This window comes from Phycodurus eques, chromosome 7, assembly GCF_024500275.1.
Source record: "Phycodurus eques isolate BA_2022a chromosome 7, UOR_Pequ_1.1, whole genome shotgun sequence".
NCBI lineage: Eukaryota > Metazoa > Chordata > Actinopteri > Syngnathiformes > Syngnathidae > Phycodurus > Phycodurus eques.
The window spans coordinates 27452355-27471791 of record NC_084531.1 but is presented as its reverse complement, the minus strand read 5'-3'; the positions used below and the strand labels follow the sequence as shown (position 1 = coordinate 27471791).

At 39.9% G+C, this 19437-nt stretch overlaps 1 protein-coding gene across 1 annotated transcript in view; it reads left to right on the top strand.

The window, feature by feature from the left end:
* The window catches only part of LOC133405062 (LHFPL tetraspan subfamily member 6 protein), a 58721-nt gene that overhangs the window by 37148 nt on the left and 2136 nt on the right, over window positions 1-19437 (top strand). The window contains exon 3 of the mRNA XM_061681706.1: window positions 17231-17329. Coding sequence (XP_061537690.1) covers window positions 17231-17329 — 99 coding nt within the window. The remainder of the gene's footprint in view (window positions 1-17230; window positions 17330-19437) is intronic.

The window sequence follows — 19437 nt, the reverse complement described above, 5'->3', positions numbered from 1 at the left end:
GGGAAAACCTCCTGTGTGCCCAGTGAATTGCGGCTGAAAGTCAAACTCTCGCGTAGCTTCACACAAAGCCGTCCGTCCGACAATAGTGAGCTTGACATCAGCACATCACTGCCCCCGGCAAAGGCGTGGTGACCTTCAGCTTTAGGTTGGTAGGGAGTGGACGAGGGAGGGGTTGTGCTTGAGCCAGTGAGGCTGAACCTCTCCTCCATCAAGAGCTCCCATGTTCCCAGACAGCCGCCGTTGTTCCTTAATGAATTCAGGGAATACTAATGAGGCAGCCTTAGTCCGGGCATGAGGGCATGACACAGGCAAGGAATGTAAAATACAGAACATATGCATATGCCTTTTTTGAATTTTTAGATGATGCGTTAGTCTCAGAAATGAAGGAAAATGTCTTTGTGTAAACAAACAAAAGTGTGAGGAAAATCTCAATGTTATGAATTCTTCTTGGCTCGTACTCAGGGTGGAGGTAATGAAACTATGGAATGTAGTTCTAAATATATCTCAAGGCATTGGTTCCCACCCTTAACTGAGCCAGGGAAGGCTCAACACCAAACAAAAATGTCAAGAAGAGGCAGAGAAGAAGTAATAGTCGTCGTTCCCACAGAGCGGAGAGAATATTGTATAGGCCTGTGATTATTGTTGTATGCTCCTTTTGTGTGCGCTGCTGCTCCGGCTGTGTTAAAGTAGCAGCTGTATGACGGTTTATAATTACTGTAACATTCGTGCTAATTGACCTTAGCCCATTTATGGCGTTTCACATTATACGTTAGTATTGATCTGTGGACTCAGTAAATGAAAGTATGTGGTTTGGTTGAACCTTTTTGAGTTACAATATACAATGTTTATTTCTCTTTTGTTTTAAGTGTCAGTTTTACAGTAAACCTCAACTGGGAGTGAGTGACCAACAGCGTGAAGCAATCACGATAAAATGAACTATTCAAAGCTATATAAAAGAACTATGTTTTTATCACGAGTTTTTTTTATTTATCTCTGTAGTGCAGATTTTCACTGATTGCGGGTGGAAAGTCTCTCCCAGCATAAACGGGATTTGCTATATACAGAAATAATGATGCTCTCATCTCAAATTACTCGCAAATTTACTGAGTGGCAAATCTTGCCCTGTTTACACAAAGCTATTATTCTGTTATATCAACGGCAACAGGTGATAACAGATTAATTGTACCTTAATTTAACATGCCTCACATGCCATTCACCACAAAATAAATGACAAAAAGAAGAGTTTACTACCTCAGTATAGTTAGCAGATAAGCTAATACTGACCTAGCTTCTTCTACTCTTACCGTTGTACAAACCCCAATTCCATTTTATGTTGGGACATTGTGTAAAACAAATAAAAACAGAATACAATGATTTGCAAATCTTTTTTCAAACTATATTCAATTGAATGCACTATAAACACCATATATTATTGTTGAAACTGATCAACTTTGTTCTTTTTTGCAAATATTTACTCCTGTTGAATTTGATGCTGACAACACGTTCCCAAAAGCTGGGACAGGGGCATGTTTACCACTGTGTTACATTACCTATCCTTTTAACAACACTCAATAGGCTTTTGGGAACTGACGACACCAATTGTTGAAGCTTTGTAAGTGGAATACTTTTCTGTTCTTGCTTGATCTACAACCTCAGTTGCTCAACAGTCCAGGGTCTCCGTTATTGTATTTTGCGGTTCATAATGTGCCACACATTTTCAGTGAGAGACGGATCTGGAGTGCTGACAGGTCTCATACTCATACTCTTTTACTACGAAGCCATTCTGTTGTAAAAAGTGCAGAATGTGGCTTGGCATTGTCTTGCTGAAACAAGCAGGGACATCCCTGAAAAAGACGTTGCTTGGATGGCAGCATATGTTGCCCCAAAACCTGTATGTACCTTTCAGCATTAATGGTGCCTTCACAGGTGTGCAAGTTACCCATGTCATAGGCACAAACACACCCCCATACCATCACAGATGGTGGCTTTTGGACTTAGTGCTGATAAATCCTGATGGTCCTTTTCCTCTTTGGCCCGAACGACATAACGTCCATGATTTCCAAAAAGAATTTGAGATGTGGACTTGTCAGACCACAGCACACTCAGACCCAGAGAAGCTGGCTGCGTTTCTGGGTGTTGTTGATATATTACTTTCGCTGTGCATGGGAGAGTTCTAATTTGTATTTGTAGCTGTGGCGACAAACTCTGTTAACTGAAAATAGTTTTCTGAAGTGTTCCTGAACCCATGTGGCGATATCCTCAAATCCACAATAATGCCGACTTCTAATGCACTGCCTGACACCCACTTGTTTCCAATTAACCTGTTCACCTGTGGAATGTTCCAAACAGGTGCTTGAGCATTTCTCAACATTCTCAACAGTCTTTTGTTGCCCGTCCCAGCGTTTTCATCAGTTTGAAGATTTAATATTTGATTATTATTATTATTATTATTATTATTATTCTTTGTAGTATATTCAGTTGAATGTAGGTTGAAAGGGATTTGTAAATCATTGTATTCTGTTTTTATTTACGTTTTACACATTGCCCCAACTTCATTGGAATTGGGGTTTGTATTTTCTGGAAGTCTGGTTGCCCTGTGGCACCATGCTGCCCTCACAGGTTAGTCTTGGTACTATGAATGCATCAATTATTAGTGTGTCCCTGCCATTTCAGTCGCATTTCTGTGTCATGACTTTAATTGTGACGCCATTTGTGTCAGGGAAATGTGATTGTTTCGACCTGCCACTGTCGTTAAATGGCTGCCCCAGTCAGAATGTGTATATCTCTCACACTAAGGTGCTCTTTATCCTGCGAATATAACTGTAAATCTTTCAGCACCACTGGCCCGAGGTTGTACGCCGTGACATTCATCTTGGTTCAACAGACTCTTCATCTTTTCGCCGAGTCCTGTCGGGTCCACGGACACGTTCTTTACGCCTCAATCAATCAGAGGAGCAAAATGCCTGGCGGCAACCTTCAAGGTGGCCCTCGCGCCGGCATGTGGAGGATTAGCATCGACCATTTAATTAACATAAAAACAATATATATTAGAGGGATGAACACATGAGAATAGATTTCATACATGTGTTGACCTGTGATCCAAGACAATTCCGTCGTAACTTGCGCGCATTAAGGAGCTGCAGGTGGGCCTTGTGAAGTGTTGTTTTATGACTGGAACAATTCGAACCCTGCAGCCTCAGAACTGTGTGGTAGACCTGCTAACTGTCACTCTACCGTGCCCAGGCGTGTTCCAAATCTGATACAAAACGGATAGCTATTCAGAGTCCAGAGTTGGCAGTGTTGGCGCAGGATAGCCAGTCAGGATAACAGCTGACTAATTGGGAAACGTAGTCAAACCTCACAAACTGTGGACCTTCTCTCTTTTATGCACTCTGTCCTCCTAGCTCATGATTATTGCTCCACAAGTCTGCAGTAACATTATTGCGTGGGGAACACACTGCAAAATCCCGCGATATAGCGAAAAATCCACAGTACAAAATGAGATATGTATGATTTAAAAATCTCTGATGCAGTGATACTGTAAAAGGTGATAGGTGACAGGGATATGGCAAGGGACGAATAAAATGGGATGGCGGCATTCAATGGGAATCGGGCACTTTGAGGGCACCGCAGTGTAAATCCAGCCTTTGTTAGCCAAGTATTGCTCTCTAGCACGTCAGTGGCTCAGTTAATTTTTTTCCATTTTTCACAGCAACACGGCGGCGGGTCCTAATTCATTGTCACTGCGGCGTAACCAAGTTTTATCTCCCATTTTAAGCCACAGGCTCCTTCACGTTCATGAATACTGATGAATTGTTATGAAGCTACTTTTTGCAAAGGACTCATAAAACCTGAGGTCGGGGAAGGGTGGGGGGGCAGTTTGCGTAATTGAGCTAGATTGTTGATTCTTCTAATCCTGACACGAGTCTGCTCGGTCAGCAATTTCAAGTGGAATTCCGACGCAAATTACCTGCCGCACGGCGGTTGAGTCAGACGGGTAACACGTTCTAATCCTGTGCAAATTGACTATTTGTAACGTACAGTTTCGTCCGCTGCTTTTTCGGATGCGGCATAATAAAGCGGAAGGTTTATGGAGGAGGCTTGCGAATCTTCAAAATTGCATCCGGCACGCTGAATTTATGTCCGAGTCAGCAATGGTAGAAAGAGATTAGGTGGGTACAAAATCTGCTATATATTTTGTACTTTAAGAATTATACACATTCTTTCAGTCATTACTTCAATTTACTGTGAAGTTCGAAATTGGAGTTGGTAGAATTACTTTCTCACTTGGTTGAAAATACTGCCCCCTGATGGTTTGGGAGTGTAATACAAGCAACGTGGAAAACTATATTAGCCATTTTGAACGTTGTTGTTTTCCTACAATTCAGAGTGCAACCAAATATAATTTTTTTTTTTTGTTATGCCATTACATGATTTACTATACATATTGACTTTACTGCATATTGAATCAATGCTTTCAAAAATACTGTACATTATTTAGATTAAAATAGGAAGTTGTGAAAAGCCATAAAATCCTGACAAATTTCCACAATATGTTAGGTTTTTCCGCCACAGATGTTTAGATACACAAATGTTCACAAAACATCTGCGATACAGCAGCTCCATGGTGAGTGAAACGCAATCTAGCGGGAGAACATGGTAATTGGTTTAGAATGATTGGAATAGCGAGTAATCTACGAGTAATTGACGCCGACCAAAAAGCATTTGTAATTGCTTATAAGAACCCACAAGATAACGGCAAAGTAATGCTTATGTCTAAACGTGTGTGTGTGTATACTGTAGCTCAACTCACTGCAACATACTTCCTTGATACCAAAAATGCTACCAGATGGCACAAATCATCAGCAAATAAAAGAGGATAGATTCTTAAAAATAAATACATAAATAAATTAAAAAATGTGGGCAAATTCGCAAATACCGAACAGTGAATATGCTGCGCTTCATTCACTCTTATAAACACTCCACCAATAAATGTTTGTAATTGCCTACGGATTCCACAAGATAGTGGCAAAGCACTATTTTTTAACTAGCCAAGGCTATGGCATGACTAAATGAAGCTCCTCCCCTCACTTCAACATAATTGCCTGGCATCCAGATTCCACCAAACGGCGCATAAACAGCAAATACATTCTGACAAAAAACAACGAGTTGAATTTGTGAATGCCGAACTGTGACTATGCGCAGGTTTCCTGTAATTGACACCCTCCCAAAAAGGTTTGTAATTGCCTATTGATATTCAAAATGGCGGCAAAGCCCTTTTTTCAATTAGCTCAGGTTATGGCCTGATGAAATTAAGCTCCTCCCCTCACTTGAACATAGTTGTTTTGGCACTAAGATCCCAACAGATGGTGACAAAGCAATATTTTTACATGAGACATGACTTAGACCTGAGCACAAAAGATGAAGTTTTTCAGCAAAAAACAGGGTAGGTTCCACAAAAAAAATCCACGAATGAGCTAATTTGCAAATGCCAAATTACGACTAAGCGGGGGTTCACTGTAAAATTTAAATTATACGACAATTTATTTTTGTGATTATTGGATTGTGAGGTACAAAAATTGCCTTTTTTTTCTGAAAGTCAAATTAATTTGAGCCTTCAATGGAAACCATATGTGCGTGGGATGCGGTTGTCTTCCGTCTGTACTCTCTGAAGTGTTATTGACCCAAAACGGTTCTTTTGTGAAAAATTCTTCTCTTATTAGAAGAACATTGTGCACCGCCACATAGCTGCTCTACTATTCCCACAGCTTTTGAAATTTTCCCAAGGCTTCGGGGTGGGGGAGTAATGGAAGGAGCAGAGATTCATCTCAAACGATCTGGGGTGTTGCCTGTTTAACTACTTTTACATTCATCGTTCTCTTGCAGCTGTTTTTTTTTTTTTTTTTTAAGTTTTGCTGCTCTTTTGGTCAGTTTGCCTCCAGTCTTTTAGAGCTTTAATGAACGTGTCTATCAAAACAACTGATCATATCACGCAGACTGTAATCGGACCACGAGGGGAACATATCACCTGAAGCTGGGGGGGAGAAAAAGGCACTTTCAGGTGTTCCATATACCAATTCATCATCCCAGCAGACGTGGAACAAAACAAGCGCCGCAGCCATGTTTTAACTGTAATGAAGTACAAATTCTCCAGTACTTTGAGTATTTATTTTACACTGGCTTTTTACTTCGTTCCTCCCCACATTTGAAAACATATCGCTGGAGTTGATACTCCTTACTTTGCCAACATAGGCTCAGTACATTTTTCAATCTCGGCGGATGACGACGCGATGTAAAAAAAAAAGATATAATAAATAGAAAAGGTTTGCCTCTGTTGCCTGTAGATGCCACAAAATGGCGGCAAATGGACAAGGTTATGGCCTGACTAAATAAAGCTCATCTCCTCAATTCAACATAGTTCCTTGGTGCCAAGATGCCACCAGATGGTGCCAAGCAATATTTTTACTGGGCGCAAATGTTTTCCAGCGAATAATAGAGGATAGAGTCCCCCCAAAACTAAACTATAGGCCTACTGACTCCGGTTCAAGGTAATTAAAGACACCGCTTTTTTTAAATGGCACAATGGCATTTGTTCCCGAGGGCGACTTACCAACACAACATCGACAACAAAAGGTGAAATTGCAGTGTGAATTTCAATAGGCCACTCATTCTTTACTCCTGTTTGCGTTCAATCTTCCAACGTATCGAAGCATAAAGAGGTTTTCATCCCCGAGTACACAGGATCAAGCTGATATGATACGATTATGGAGTATCCATTTGATACAAAATGTCAAGCACATACGCACACGTTCAGTCTTGCCCAGGTTCTCCTTTTGTGCTCCCCTATTGTGTTACTCACGGATTACCTGACATGTTATATAATGCGTTTTTTACATTTTTTTTGGAGCTGCACTCCAAGGTTACTCCAATGTCAGAATATAATAATCACATAGCCTTATCTTATCCAGCTTGAAAAAACCCTGACCATACTGAATACAAAGATCAAATGTGAACATTGCCAGTATGAAGTTTTTAACTCCACCCCAGATGTAGCTTGAAATATGTGCGAAAAGAATGCCTTTCAAATGTCTGCATCTATTTTTGTTATGGTCATCAGATAAATATTTTAAGATGCTTGTTGAAAAAAAATGGCTAATTTTAGCCATTAAACTAAGCTAACAAAAAATGTTGAGAAAAAAGGCTAACCTAGCAGGCTAGCTTCCAAGAAACCAATGAAAGGTTTGCAAGTGTGTAGCCTTGAAGCAAAGCTAACAAGCATCTTAGTATTTTAGTGGAAATCCTTTTTTTAAACGGGTGTTGAGAAGAAGGCTAATGTTGCAGGCTAGCTCAAGAGGACAAAGAAAGGTTTAAGCCTGTGTTTAGCCCTTAAGCCAAGTTCACAAGCATTTTAGTACTTAGTTTTTTAATACCGTGTTGAGAAAATGGCTAACCTAGTAGGCTAGCTTCCCCCCAAAAAACTCAAAGTTTATGCGTATGTTTAGCCGTGACAGTAAGCTAACAAGCGTCTTAGTTTTTCTGTCGAAATCTGTTTTTAACACTGGCGTTGAGAAGATGGCTAACACAGCAGGCTATCTTAGAGGAAAAATAAAGGTTTACCCCGACGTTTAGCCTCTAAACTAAGCTATAAGCATCTTGGTATTTCATATTTTAACACAGGTATTGAAAAGACAGCAAATGTAGTAGGTTAGCTATAGAGGAGGAAAGAAATGCAATATGCAAGCCTGTATGACTTGACTAATGATTTGCTTAACCCAAGTAATGACTTGGCTTGCTTGAAATTTAATGGCGACTCACGTTGACTTGCTTGATTTATTCCATGGTAACGTGGGACTGCTTGAAGGTTAAAACCTAAAGACTTACTTGTGACTTGCACATACAGTTTGTGACTAACACCCACCTCATATAATGCATAAAAGCGCTCAATTCGACACAATTGAGCTTCTTTTGATAGCTTCTTTTAATGGCTGGAGCCATCTTGTCAACCCATGTCAACTATTTTGTGTTGCGCTTCAGTGTTTAGCGCTTGTGTGTTGAGGGATTATTTGGCTAGCGAGTGTTGCGTAAGGCTTTTCAAACCCATACTCATTCCCACCGCCCAAGGGTAAAAAATGCTCGCCGGTCCGCCTGTGAAGTGAGCGCGGCACTTGAAACACGAGCTGCTATAGAACAAGCGTACACAACTTTGTACACTTGCTCGTAGGAGGATCCCTGAAGCACTGCCGCATTGTCTTTTGAAGAAGTAGTTTGCGCGCTTGATGTGCTCCAGTGGTGCGCAACAGTGCTGTCACCAATGTGTTTCGATGTCTTTGAAGAGGACAGTGAACTATTTATCACTTATTTGAGGCGCTATTAACATGAAACGTGTTACTGGCTTTTTGATTTTTCTCCCCCAGGAGGCCGACGAGCTCACCGAGCCTCGTTTGCACCCATTTAAGCCTTACGTACTGTTTATTCTCCACACACACATAGTACGTTCTACGTCAATGTTGACCACGAATATCCTCATTGTCTATATTAAATACGTTAACGTACGTACTTTGAAGCAACTGGACAAAAGAATTACATTTTAAAATATTTTCATTATTGTGTATTTTGTCTCCATCCATCCACCCATTTTCTGAGCCGCTTCTCCTCACGCGGGTCGCAGGGCGTGCTGGTGGAGCCTATCCCAGCTGTCATCGGGCAGGAGGCGGGGTACACCCTGAACTGGTTGCCAGCCAATCGCAGGGCACATAGAAACAAACAACCATTCGCACTCACAGTCATGCCTACGGGCAATTTAGAGTCTCCAATTAATGCATGTTTTTGGGATGTGGGAGGAAACCGGAGTGCCCGGAGAAAACCCACACAGGCACAGGGAGAACATGCAAACTCCACACAGGCGGGGCCGGGGATTGAACCCGGGTCCACAGAACTGTGAGGCTGACGCTCTAACCAGTCGGCCACCGTCCCGCCGTATTTTGTCTCACATTAGAAAAAAGCTATAAAATTTCAGGGTGACGTTTAGGGTATTTTTTATTTTTATATTAACATTAAAAAACTTTTTTTTTAATTCCTAAAAAGTATATTTGCTATTATTGTAAGCCACTGTAACATTATGCACAGTTTGAACATTAACACTGCACTTAAATCTAGGAAAATAAATTCTGTAGACAAATATTGATTCAATTAAAATGTATTGCACATACAAGTTAAATAAAATTGTACCTTAATAGAAAAAAAAAAAACATTTCTTAACGATTACATACATAACAGTGGTGTGAGGCGGAAACCTTGTATCGCCAAAATTAACACTTTTCAGGAAAGCCCCCAAAAAACGACATCTACGAGCAAAGGGTAAGCATACGTCGTTTTAGCCGACAGCCCACGGAGGAATTTCTCTTGATTCCTTCAGTTCTGCTGACTTTACGCTACGTCCTCGGGAACGGACTGTGGACAGCATTCAATTTGCAATCTTGAAATCTGGGGAGACACGCCTGAGGTCGCAGGGAGGCCCCGCTGCAAAAAGTGAAACAGACGTAAAATATCTTTATCCTGCCTTTTGAGGAGCATCGTGTCAAACTCAAGGCCGGGGGCCAGATCTGGCTCCACGACATGATTTTATGCGGCCCACCTAAGCAAAGAAAGTGTGTCTAATTCATGGGTGTTGCTAAATGTATTACAGTGATGCCTCGTTTATCGCAGGGGTTAGGTTCCGGACCACGCCCGCGATAGGTGAAATCCGCGACCACAAGTAACGACCACGTTTTTGGGGGGATTATTTATACATATTTTAAAGCTGTATGAACCTCCTTCCTTTTAATTATCTTCCCCACACTCTACAACACTCTTATAAACACTTTCTATACTCTTAAACACCTTTTAAACTCTAAACATATAGCAATGCACTATGTGCATTGTGTTCCTATTGTTAAATTTCGTAGTACAGTGAAACCTCGCTACTTCGCGGTTCAACTATCGCGGATTCACGACTTCGCGTTACAGTGCAGTTCTGCATGCTGTTTTTTAAAGCGTACAAACCCGCATTGTATTCTGCGTCCTGATTGGCTACGGTACTGTAGACCAATTTGAATCCATCTCCTCAGTGCCATGTCTCCCGCACAGAATGCGTTCGGCTTGCTAAATTTAAATCCGTGCTTGATTGCCAGCAGTGTGACTCTAAAGTGCCTCCTGTTTGCAAGTTTTCAAATATGCGCGAGTCACAATTAATAATTTCTTATGTTTCCAACCTCATACGTTGTTCATTCAAATTAAATTCGTTATTTCCAACAACAACAAAAAAATGTCATCATTGTTTGTCAGAAAATGTTTACATTTTTATTTCTTAAACAAATGTTTGGCCCTTAAAACAGGTTTTGACATTTGTTTTGTTATACAATAATAATATATATAATAATAATAATAATAAGTACAACAACAATAATAATAATAATGTACTTATTTTTTTTACAAAGGTTTGAACTTTAAGCATGTTTAAACAAGAAAGAAATGTGAGAAAATGTTAACGGTGAGATTTACAGCCTTAAAACGTATAGTATATTAATTGTAAAAAATAAAGTTTTTACTTCGCGGGTTATTTTTGGAACGTAACGCCCGCGATAAACGAGGGAATACTGTCCATGTTTTAATGAAATTTTCTTTTTTTCTTTTTTTTTTACAGTTTTAATGTTTTAGGCTTTATTTTACCATAAAAAAATACAAAATACACTAAAAATTCCAAGATATGGAGAATTATGTGTTATATGAATATGAAATAAAATCTGCAATGCATTGAATCTGCAATAGGTGAACTGTGCTATAGCAGAGGAATACTGTAGGTTTTTTTTTTTCATTTTGGCAAAAAATACGGTACGTACAAAAATTGCAATTTTTCTTGATTTTAACCAGTTTTACAAGCATTTATTTTACCAAATCACTTCTCTACATTGGACAGTGGTAGGTCTGCAACTAACAGTTATTTTTAAAATCGATTAATCGGTCAATTATTTTTTTTCAATTAATTGATGAATCATTTTAAAAAAAACAACTTTCCATCCCTCTGTTCAAAAACTGGATATTGCAGTATTTCAAATTGACCGTGCAGAAAATGCAAAAACATAAATTGATTATGATTCATTTTATGGTTTGGTCCGTAACCTCAGAAAATATGCAAAAATGTCGAACATTGTTTTAAAAGGTGATGTTTTGTGTGTGTGTGTGTGTGTGTGTGTGTGTGTTTTCTTATTATTATTGGGGTGGGCAAGAATGAATGACTGGCATTCCCATTCGTTTCAATGGGGAAAATTTATTTGCGTTAAGAGCGTATGTGAATTCGTGTTAGATTGTCTTTCCACCACCCACCCACACACACACACACACACACACACACACCCTCAAAGCTTTCCAAACGTATTTATCACTTCCACAGTTTCAGCCACAGTGCTGTCCGGACAACTGCTGTTTCCGCTTAATCGGCGCCTAATGAAGTTGAAACTGTGTTTTCCCGCTGCAAGTCTCAGTCGCACGCATTAATTAGCGCCTATAGTGCGGAACTGCGTTGACAAACGAGCGCTGCGATTAGATAAGAGCACCTCTCGACAAAATGCTGTGCTCGCACATACATTCTCTCTTATGGAAAATTTAAAGCAGTGGTTCTCAAATGTTATCATTTTGTAAATATAAGAAACTAATACCTCCTCCCTGCATTATTAGCTTTAGACCAACTGAAACGTCTAAAATGATTGTGACGTATCATCACATGAATCTGGCATCCCTGCATGAATGAAGTCTGGGTGTTTTTAGGCATATTATTACAGGATTAAAGTCCATTTTTTTAAGAACGAAAGAAGTATTTTTTCCAGAATATAGTCTTGTTTTTCTCAAAGAATAAAGACGTCTTTCCCAGAATAAAAGGCGTAATTTTATGATAATAAAGAATATTTTTGAAATTCCCTTGTTAAAATATGACATTTCGTCACTCGTATTCTCTTCTTGTAAAATACAACTTCAATCTCATAACACGACAACTCTTGCTCTCAAAAAAATATTAATTTGTTATCATACCATTTTTATGGAGGCAAAAGATCAAGATCATTCTGTTTCTACTATTTTTTTAAGGGGAAATTATTTCAATATCTAAACAAATTAAGGTTTAAGCAGCATCTTCCTGGAAACCGGTTGTGTTCAGGTTCCAAGGGAAAAACTATACTTCCTTATCTGGCTATTCTGGGATCAAGGGAAGTTTATACAAAATGGTAAACCCGTTTCACAAATACCAGTTGTCAATACCGTTAAAGGGTTAATAGCTGTCAAAATTCTGGGTAATGGTCCAGGACTGTGTCAAAAACTGACTGTAAATATCTTATAGGAGAAACCCTTCCCAGCACATTTAGTGGTTAGCACTGGATTACTGGGTAACTTTGAGCAGAACATCCTCAGTCAAAGTTTTCGGATCATTTGTTACATTCCTTTGGAGAACACTTCAGTCAGGCCCGACACAACTACCTCCAGAATAGTTGCAATGCTTCAAAGTGCACCTCACACTTGAGATTTACTCGGAGTCGTACTCTTTTCTCCGCATCCCCGCTCAGTCTCCAATCAGATGCTCGGAGTTTGTCTCTAGATCCCCGAAAAGAGCGGCTGGGCAAACAGAGGCGCTCGGCACGGGCGTCGTAATCCTTCGTCAGCGTGCGGGCTGATCCGAGCGCGAGCGAGTTGCACCCCAGGAATTAAAGCGACGTTTGAAAAGGCGGGGAAAACACGTCTCGACTTGAGGCTTTGCAAAGGCTCCCAAACTGGAGCGACCTGTGCGCTTTCAACTTTGTGGGAAGTTTGGCGAAGGCCCTTTTTGGCTCTCATTGCACAAAGAACGTTTCGCAACAGCAATGTTCATTTAAAGCCCATCAAACACCTTTCGAGATGAACTAAAACAGAGATGGCCTTAGAAAGGGACAAGAATTCTCATTGACACACTCAAACATTCTAGAGAAAGATGGGAAGAGCTCATTTCTTGATGGGGAAAAAGTCCTTATTTTCTTTCAGGTTTCACTTCCTGTAGGTGGAATGACGCAATACTTTTGTCTCCATATTGCATGTCTTCAGCTGAGGTAAATGTTACCGTAGGTGTTTTTTCAGACCACGCCAGGAGTTGTTTATCTAGTACAGGCATGTCAAACTTCAGAGGGCCGTTATGACGTTATGCCGCCTCATTATTGTATTCTAGCTACTCAACTATTGCTCAAGTTTCTGTAAAAAGGGGTTTAGTCACAAAAAAATGCTTGCAATATCTAAATGTCATTTATTACAGATGACAACCTGAAATTTTGATACAGATTTGAGCAAGACTCATGGAAGAAGACGCATCATTTGATTTTGCGGGCCGCATGAAATGATGTGGCAGGCCGGATCAGGCCCGAGGCCCTTGAGTTTGACACCTGTGATGTCGGAGCCTTCCATTTGCAACCAAAATGGGGAATCCGGTCTCCCAAATGACTGCGATCCACTCAGGCACGTCTCCAAATTCTCTGCAGCTTAGCAGCAAATCCTGACCTTGAAAGGTATTGTCTGGATGCAAAGACGTGTCTGGCGTGCTGACCGAGAGCTTGACTTTTCCTTTGACAGGTTAGTTAGTCAGCTAGTTAGTGAGACAGATGGTTAAGTTATTTCATTAGATCAATAGCTAAGTTAGTTATTTCTTTAGAGCGATAGCTCATTATTTCATTCGATTGATCGTTCAGTTTATTAGAACAACAGATATTTCGTTATTTCGTTGCGATAGATTAGATGAGTAAGCTTGTTAGTTCATTCATTGGTATGTTAGTTCCCTCATTTGGTAGTTCGTTTGTTGATTTGATGGCCGGTCGATCTATTGGTTGCTCAGTTCCTAATTTTGTTAGATTGATCGCTAGTTACTTTATTAGATTGATGGATACTTCGTTAGATTGAAAGATATTTCGTTAGCACGATAGATTAGATGTGTTAGTTTGTTCGTCGGTTCATTCTTTAGTTTGTTCGTTTGGGAATTTGGCAATTAGCCGAGTTAGTTCATTCCTTCATTTGAAAGTTGGTCGGTCAGTTAATAATTCTGTTTGATCGATCGCTAGTTATTACGTTAGACCTAGTGCAACTCCATTGATACATTAGGCAAACCTTGACGTTGAAAGTTTTTGTCTGGATGCAAAGAAGAGTCTTGGTTAAAAAAAAGTACCAGGCTGTGAAAAGGGAACCAAATAAAGGGAGGAGGAAAATAGAAGCCAGAACTTCCCCCTGTGGGTTGAAATGTGACATGAAAAGTGTATTGATGGTGATGAAATGCAAGGCAAACGAAGAAAGATCATTGCATTTGGCACATTTGAAAGGGATTGAGTCCATTTATGGAAGTCCCTCCCAGTTCATAGAGCGGGCTTTCAGAGAAGCCATTAAGGCCGGAGATAGTCCCTCTGATAATGGAGATCAATTGAAACTCAATCTCACGAGAACTCGTCCGGCTTCTCGGGCGGCGAGCGGACCTGGGCCGGTCACCGTGGCAACAGCAGGACTCCGAAACAGAAGGCTGAAGGTTTGACAAACAAAGAAGAGTGGGAAACAGAGAAACCGACCAGCGCTCACAGCGCTTGACCTTCTCCGAAAGTGGAGGGCGTCACCTTCGTCTTGGGGGTGCGGCGGATCACGCCGCCAAAGCTAAATGTCTCTTTCGGATTCAAAAGAAGCACAATTGACACAACACGCTGCTGGCAGAAAGACAATAAGGCTGCTAGTTTCTTTGTTTGTCGCAACGGTGACCGAAAGTGAACGCTGGTAGATTGTTGTTTGTTAGTTCGTTCATTAGTTACGTTAGTTTGTTCATTAGTTTCTTAAGTTGGTCTGTTCAATAGTGAAGTTTGTCCAATAGTTTGTTCATTTGTTAGTTAAGCTAGTTTGTTCATTAGTTAGTTTGTTCAGTCGGTAGATCGTTCATTAGGCAGGTAAGTCAGTTCATTCATGGTTGATTGGCTGGTTTGTTCATCAGATCAGTAGGCAGTTATTTCGTCAAATAGTTCAGTTAGATTGATTTCATTAGATCAAAGTCTAACGATCATTCGTTCAATAAACTCACAGGTTAGTTTGTAAGTTCTTTGCTTGTCTGTTTGTTGGTGAAGTTGGTTTGTTTTTAGATAGATTGTTTGTTTGTTAGTTATAGTATGTTAGTTTGTTAGACAGTTTGTGTTCATTAGTTAGTTGGTTTGGTTAGTTAGCAGGAAAACAGCATTTTAGTTCGTTAGGGGGGTCATTCAATAATTTGAAGTTAGTTTGTCAGTTTCTTAGTTCTTTGTCCATTCAATCCCAATTCAAGATGATGTTGTTTGTTAGTTAGTTTGTTAGTTATTACGTTGTTCGTCCGATAGTTCGATAGTTTGTTTTCGCTCGGGCCTTGGAAGAGGTTTGTGCTCTACTGTTTGAAATTCTAGTTTATATTTGTCAATGTATAATTGTTGGCAACCGAGGGCCTCGCCGGACCGCTGCGCTGTTGAAAGCGCAGCAAGCAAGCCACTCGTTAGAAGCCGACATCTCTTCATGTGGCCGCGCCCATTCTATTGTTTTGTGCGCTGAAATCAAAGCCAGTCTTGACTTTGTTGGATAGGGGGGGAAAACAAACAAACAAACAAACAAACAAACAAACAAACCAAAAAAGCCTCCTCACAATATACCAGTGCTTTTTTTTCCACCACACTTTCTCATGAGCTGTAAGGAAATTCAGTTGGATTACACGCGGTCGTGTCTCTCCGCGTTGCACTTGAAAGGGAATCCGTGATATTGTTAAATATTAATCGTGAATACATTATCATGCAGGCTGGCAGTGCCTTTCACTCTTTACGGTGGCAAATTTTAATCAAAACACCATTTGATAATGTTATGTAACGGCAAAACATCTCAGTGTGTGCATGTGTGTGTGTGTTTGCACCCTGTTGGCTGCTTGCACGAGGATTTGCATCCAATCCTCCGGTGTGTCACGTTTTCTGTGATGCTTGGCTCAAAGTTGAAATTTGGGGAGTTGAAGTGGTTAAGTTGTCACGGATGGGGGGGGGGGGAGTCCTTTGAACTTCTCTGATCCTGAGCTGGAATTACATAAGATTTATATATGTATATTCACACACACACAACACATACTTAAAGGGGAAATATTATCGAAAATTCACTTCAATTGCTTGTACAGTGCACCCCCGTGAAAATCCGCTATACAGTTAAAACTAGTTGCATAGTTAAACCTCTTACACACACTTTAAACACATTTGTAAACATCACCACAAATGAACAAATTGGAAGCAGATAATTTGTTGAAAATACTTACATACCATGTGTGTTAGATATGTGCCTTAAAGAGGCGGGGCCTGTTGGGGTGGCTATTAACGTCAGCCAGCCTGCTTGTGAGCGTCTGGCCGACAGCAGCTCGTAGGGGAGTGTGCTCATTGTGTTTATGCCTTCAATAAACGGCTTAAAATTGCATAGGCGACTGTGGCTCAGCTTTCTGACATGTTAGAGCATTAAAGTAAATAAGTATACCGCGAGCTCAATGCTAACATCATGTGAAATGCCATAGATGAGCTAACAGAAATTAGTATCGATATCACAGTAATCATAAACCTTCAAACAAATGCTACTCTAACACACACAGAGCAGCACTGTATATTGTCTTTATTTTCTGAACCTTCTGTTTTTGTAAATGGCCTAATTTATGTGCAAAAGTATCATGTATATTCTCTTTGCTCTCTGGGAACAAGAAATATTACTGGCGCTTAGTAGGGGATCTACTCTGCCGCTTCTTCTTGTTTTTAATTACACATCTACTCTTCCAGCAGAGCTCAGTGCTGCTCAGCTTGTTGTGGCATGACGTGGTACTACACTGAAGGTGTACAACTATGAATTTGGATTTATTTGCCTGTATACTGTAAAAAGCATTTTAAAAAATGATCATTAAAGAATTAACCATAATTTTGGGAAAGAATGTGAACATTTCCTTTTTACATCAAATCATTCGGAAGCCATTCATTTTTAAGCTAATGTAAGATAAGGTTGAAATGATAAACTGTTTTGGGATAATAGGTTCTGGTGTATTTACGGGTTAAACTATTAATATAGGAAAGTATAAAAAATGTGGAAGATGTCAATTACATAGCATACAAGTGAATACCGTATACATTTTTGCAAAGCCCCTCCTGTGCATCACTAACCTGTTGCCCCCCTCGTTTTCTAGGCCTGCTCATCGGATCCGGCTGCGCACTTTATCCACTCGGATGGGACAGCGAGGAAGTACAGCAGACGTGCAGCAACAGCTCGGACCAGTTTCAGCTCGGTGAGATGCTGGAATCAGCAACAACAACGGAAAAAAAAAACAAAAAAACGAATCAACGCATTTTTTTATTTTTTTTTTGCTCCAATTCTCCTCCTAATTAAAAGCATGGACTTGATTTGTGCAAACAACACAAGGCTTTTATCTGTCACATTGGGTTCATGGAGTTAGAATTCATGGCAGGCGAAATGGGAAAATGAGGATTAAAGAGCAAGATGATAGCACAGTAAAAGGTTATTTTAATATGCGTCGTAAGAAAACTTCATTAGGAATTTTGAACCTTATGCAATATTATTGAAATACTATTATGCTCACCAGTGGGGTTTTACTCTATGTGATATAACATGGTGTAACTAACTCGAAAACCTATAGTAGTTTGTGTCTTACTGTCTTGTGGGCTTTTTTTTTTTTTTATTACAATTTCCTATAAAAATGTTAATCACACAATCATCATAAATGATTGCTGATTCATTATGAAACTTCCAAAGTTACATTTTATCTTTGCCACAGACAGAATCAACCTCAATCAACAGACATGGTCACTTGTTGCTAGGCAGAACTTCACAGGAGCTCACAATGACAAACTTGGCATTTCAGCCACGTTTATTTGACTGTTTGAATGTCAGCTGAACACAACACTTTCATTTGTATGCGAACACTTACATATTTATATTACTTGAGTACTTCAATGGAAAATGGCAGCAAAACAAAACAAAACTGAAGAATTCTCAAATTAGGAGAGATCTTACAAAGGAGCAGACACAATACACACTTTCCAAACAGTTTGATTAAAAAAATTTGCATATGTAACAAATGATACCGAAACTGACACATGCGATTGTGTTAACAGGGTCAACAGTTTCACAGATTTGACAAGCTTGTTATCGCACTTTCGTGACAAGCGTTTGTCTGGCGCCAAAAGCTGCAGGTGTTTCCAACATCACCAAGGTCGGAAATAACTTCAGCAGCACTTTAATTTCTTCTTTTTTTTTTTTTTTTTTTAACACCATCATCTCCTGCTCGTTAGCGCCGATTGCTTTCCCACGGGAATACGCTTTGCAGGAGTCTGATTCGTTCAGTATATTAGATTGCAGATGCTTGACATTCACATCGCTCGTTGAATGCAGAGGTGTCGCAAAATAAGCTTTTTTTTTTTTTTTTTTTCAAAGTTGATATTGTTTTGTGAAAATCGTTTTTTATCAACTGCTCCTATTTGTGGCGTAAGGGTCGGGGACAAAAAAAAGTACAGCTAAGGTTTCGATTGATGTACTAACATATCGGGTTCAAACTCTACGATTTTGTGCAACATTAGAGCAAACATTTTTAACCACAATTTTCGTGTTCTTTTTTAATTGTTTGATTTTAGAGGTTATCGTTATGCTAACATCTTGTGTGATGCCGATAATGCTAATCAACCTTTCAGACAGTGGTACCTTGACTCACAAGTTCAATTCATTCAGTTTCCCCCATCGAAATGAATATAAACTACTACTGCTTCTACTCCAGCAGTACCTTGACTTACAAGCTTAATTCATTCCGCGGCCAAACTCAATTTATGCATATATCAAATCAATTTTCCCAATGGAAATGAATTGAACTGACAATCGAATCGGTTCCAGCTCCGCCCCCACAAAACAAAATGTTTAGGGGTTGTGTGTTTTTAATGAAGAAAAATAACGCTGTGTTATAAAATATAACTATAAAACATAAAAGAGTATGAAAGTGAATGTAAACAAAAGCGTAATTAAGAAGAAAGGCACTCACACACACACACACACGCACACACAGTAGTGTGTCTGTGTGTTGACATGTGCCTTTTAAGGGGGCGTGGCCTAGTGAGTGACATCATGAGCTCTAACTCCAGCTCTGGTTGGCCATTTTCCACGCGGTTCATCTACTTGTTAGCGCGTACGCCACAGGTGTCAAACTCAAGGCCTGGGGCCCAGATCTGGCCCACCACATCCTTTTATGCGGCCCGTGAAATAAAATTATGCGTCAACTTCAATGAATCTTCGTAAAATCTGTATCAAAATTGAAAATTGTCATCTGCAATAAATAACATTTCCATATTGAAAGCATTTTTTTGTTACGCATCCCCTTTTTACAGTAAC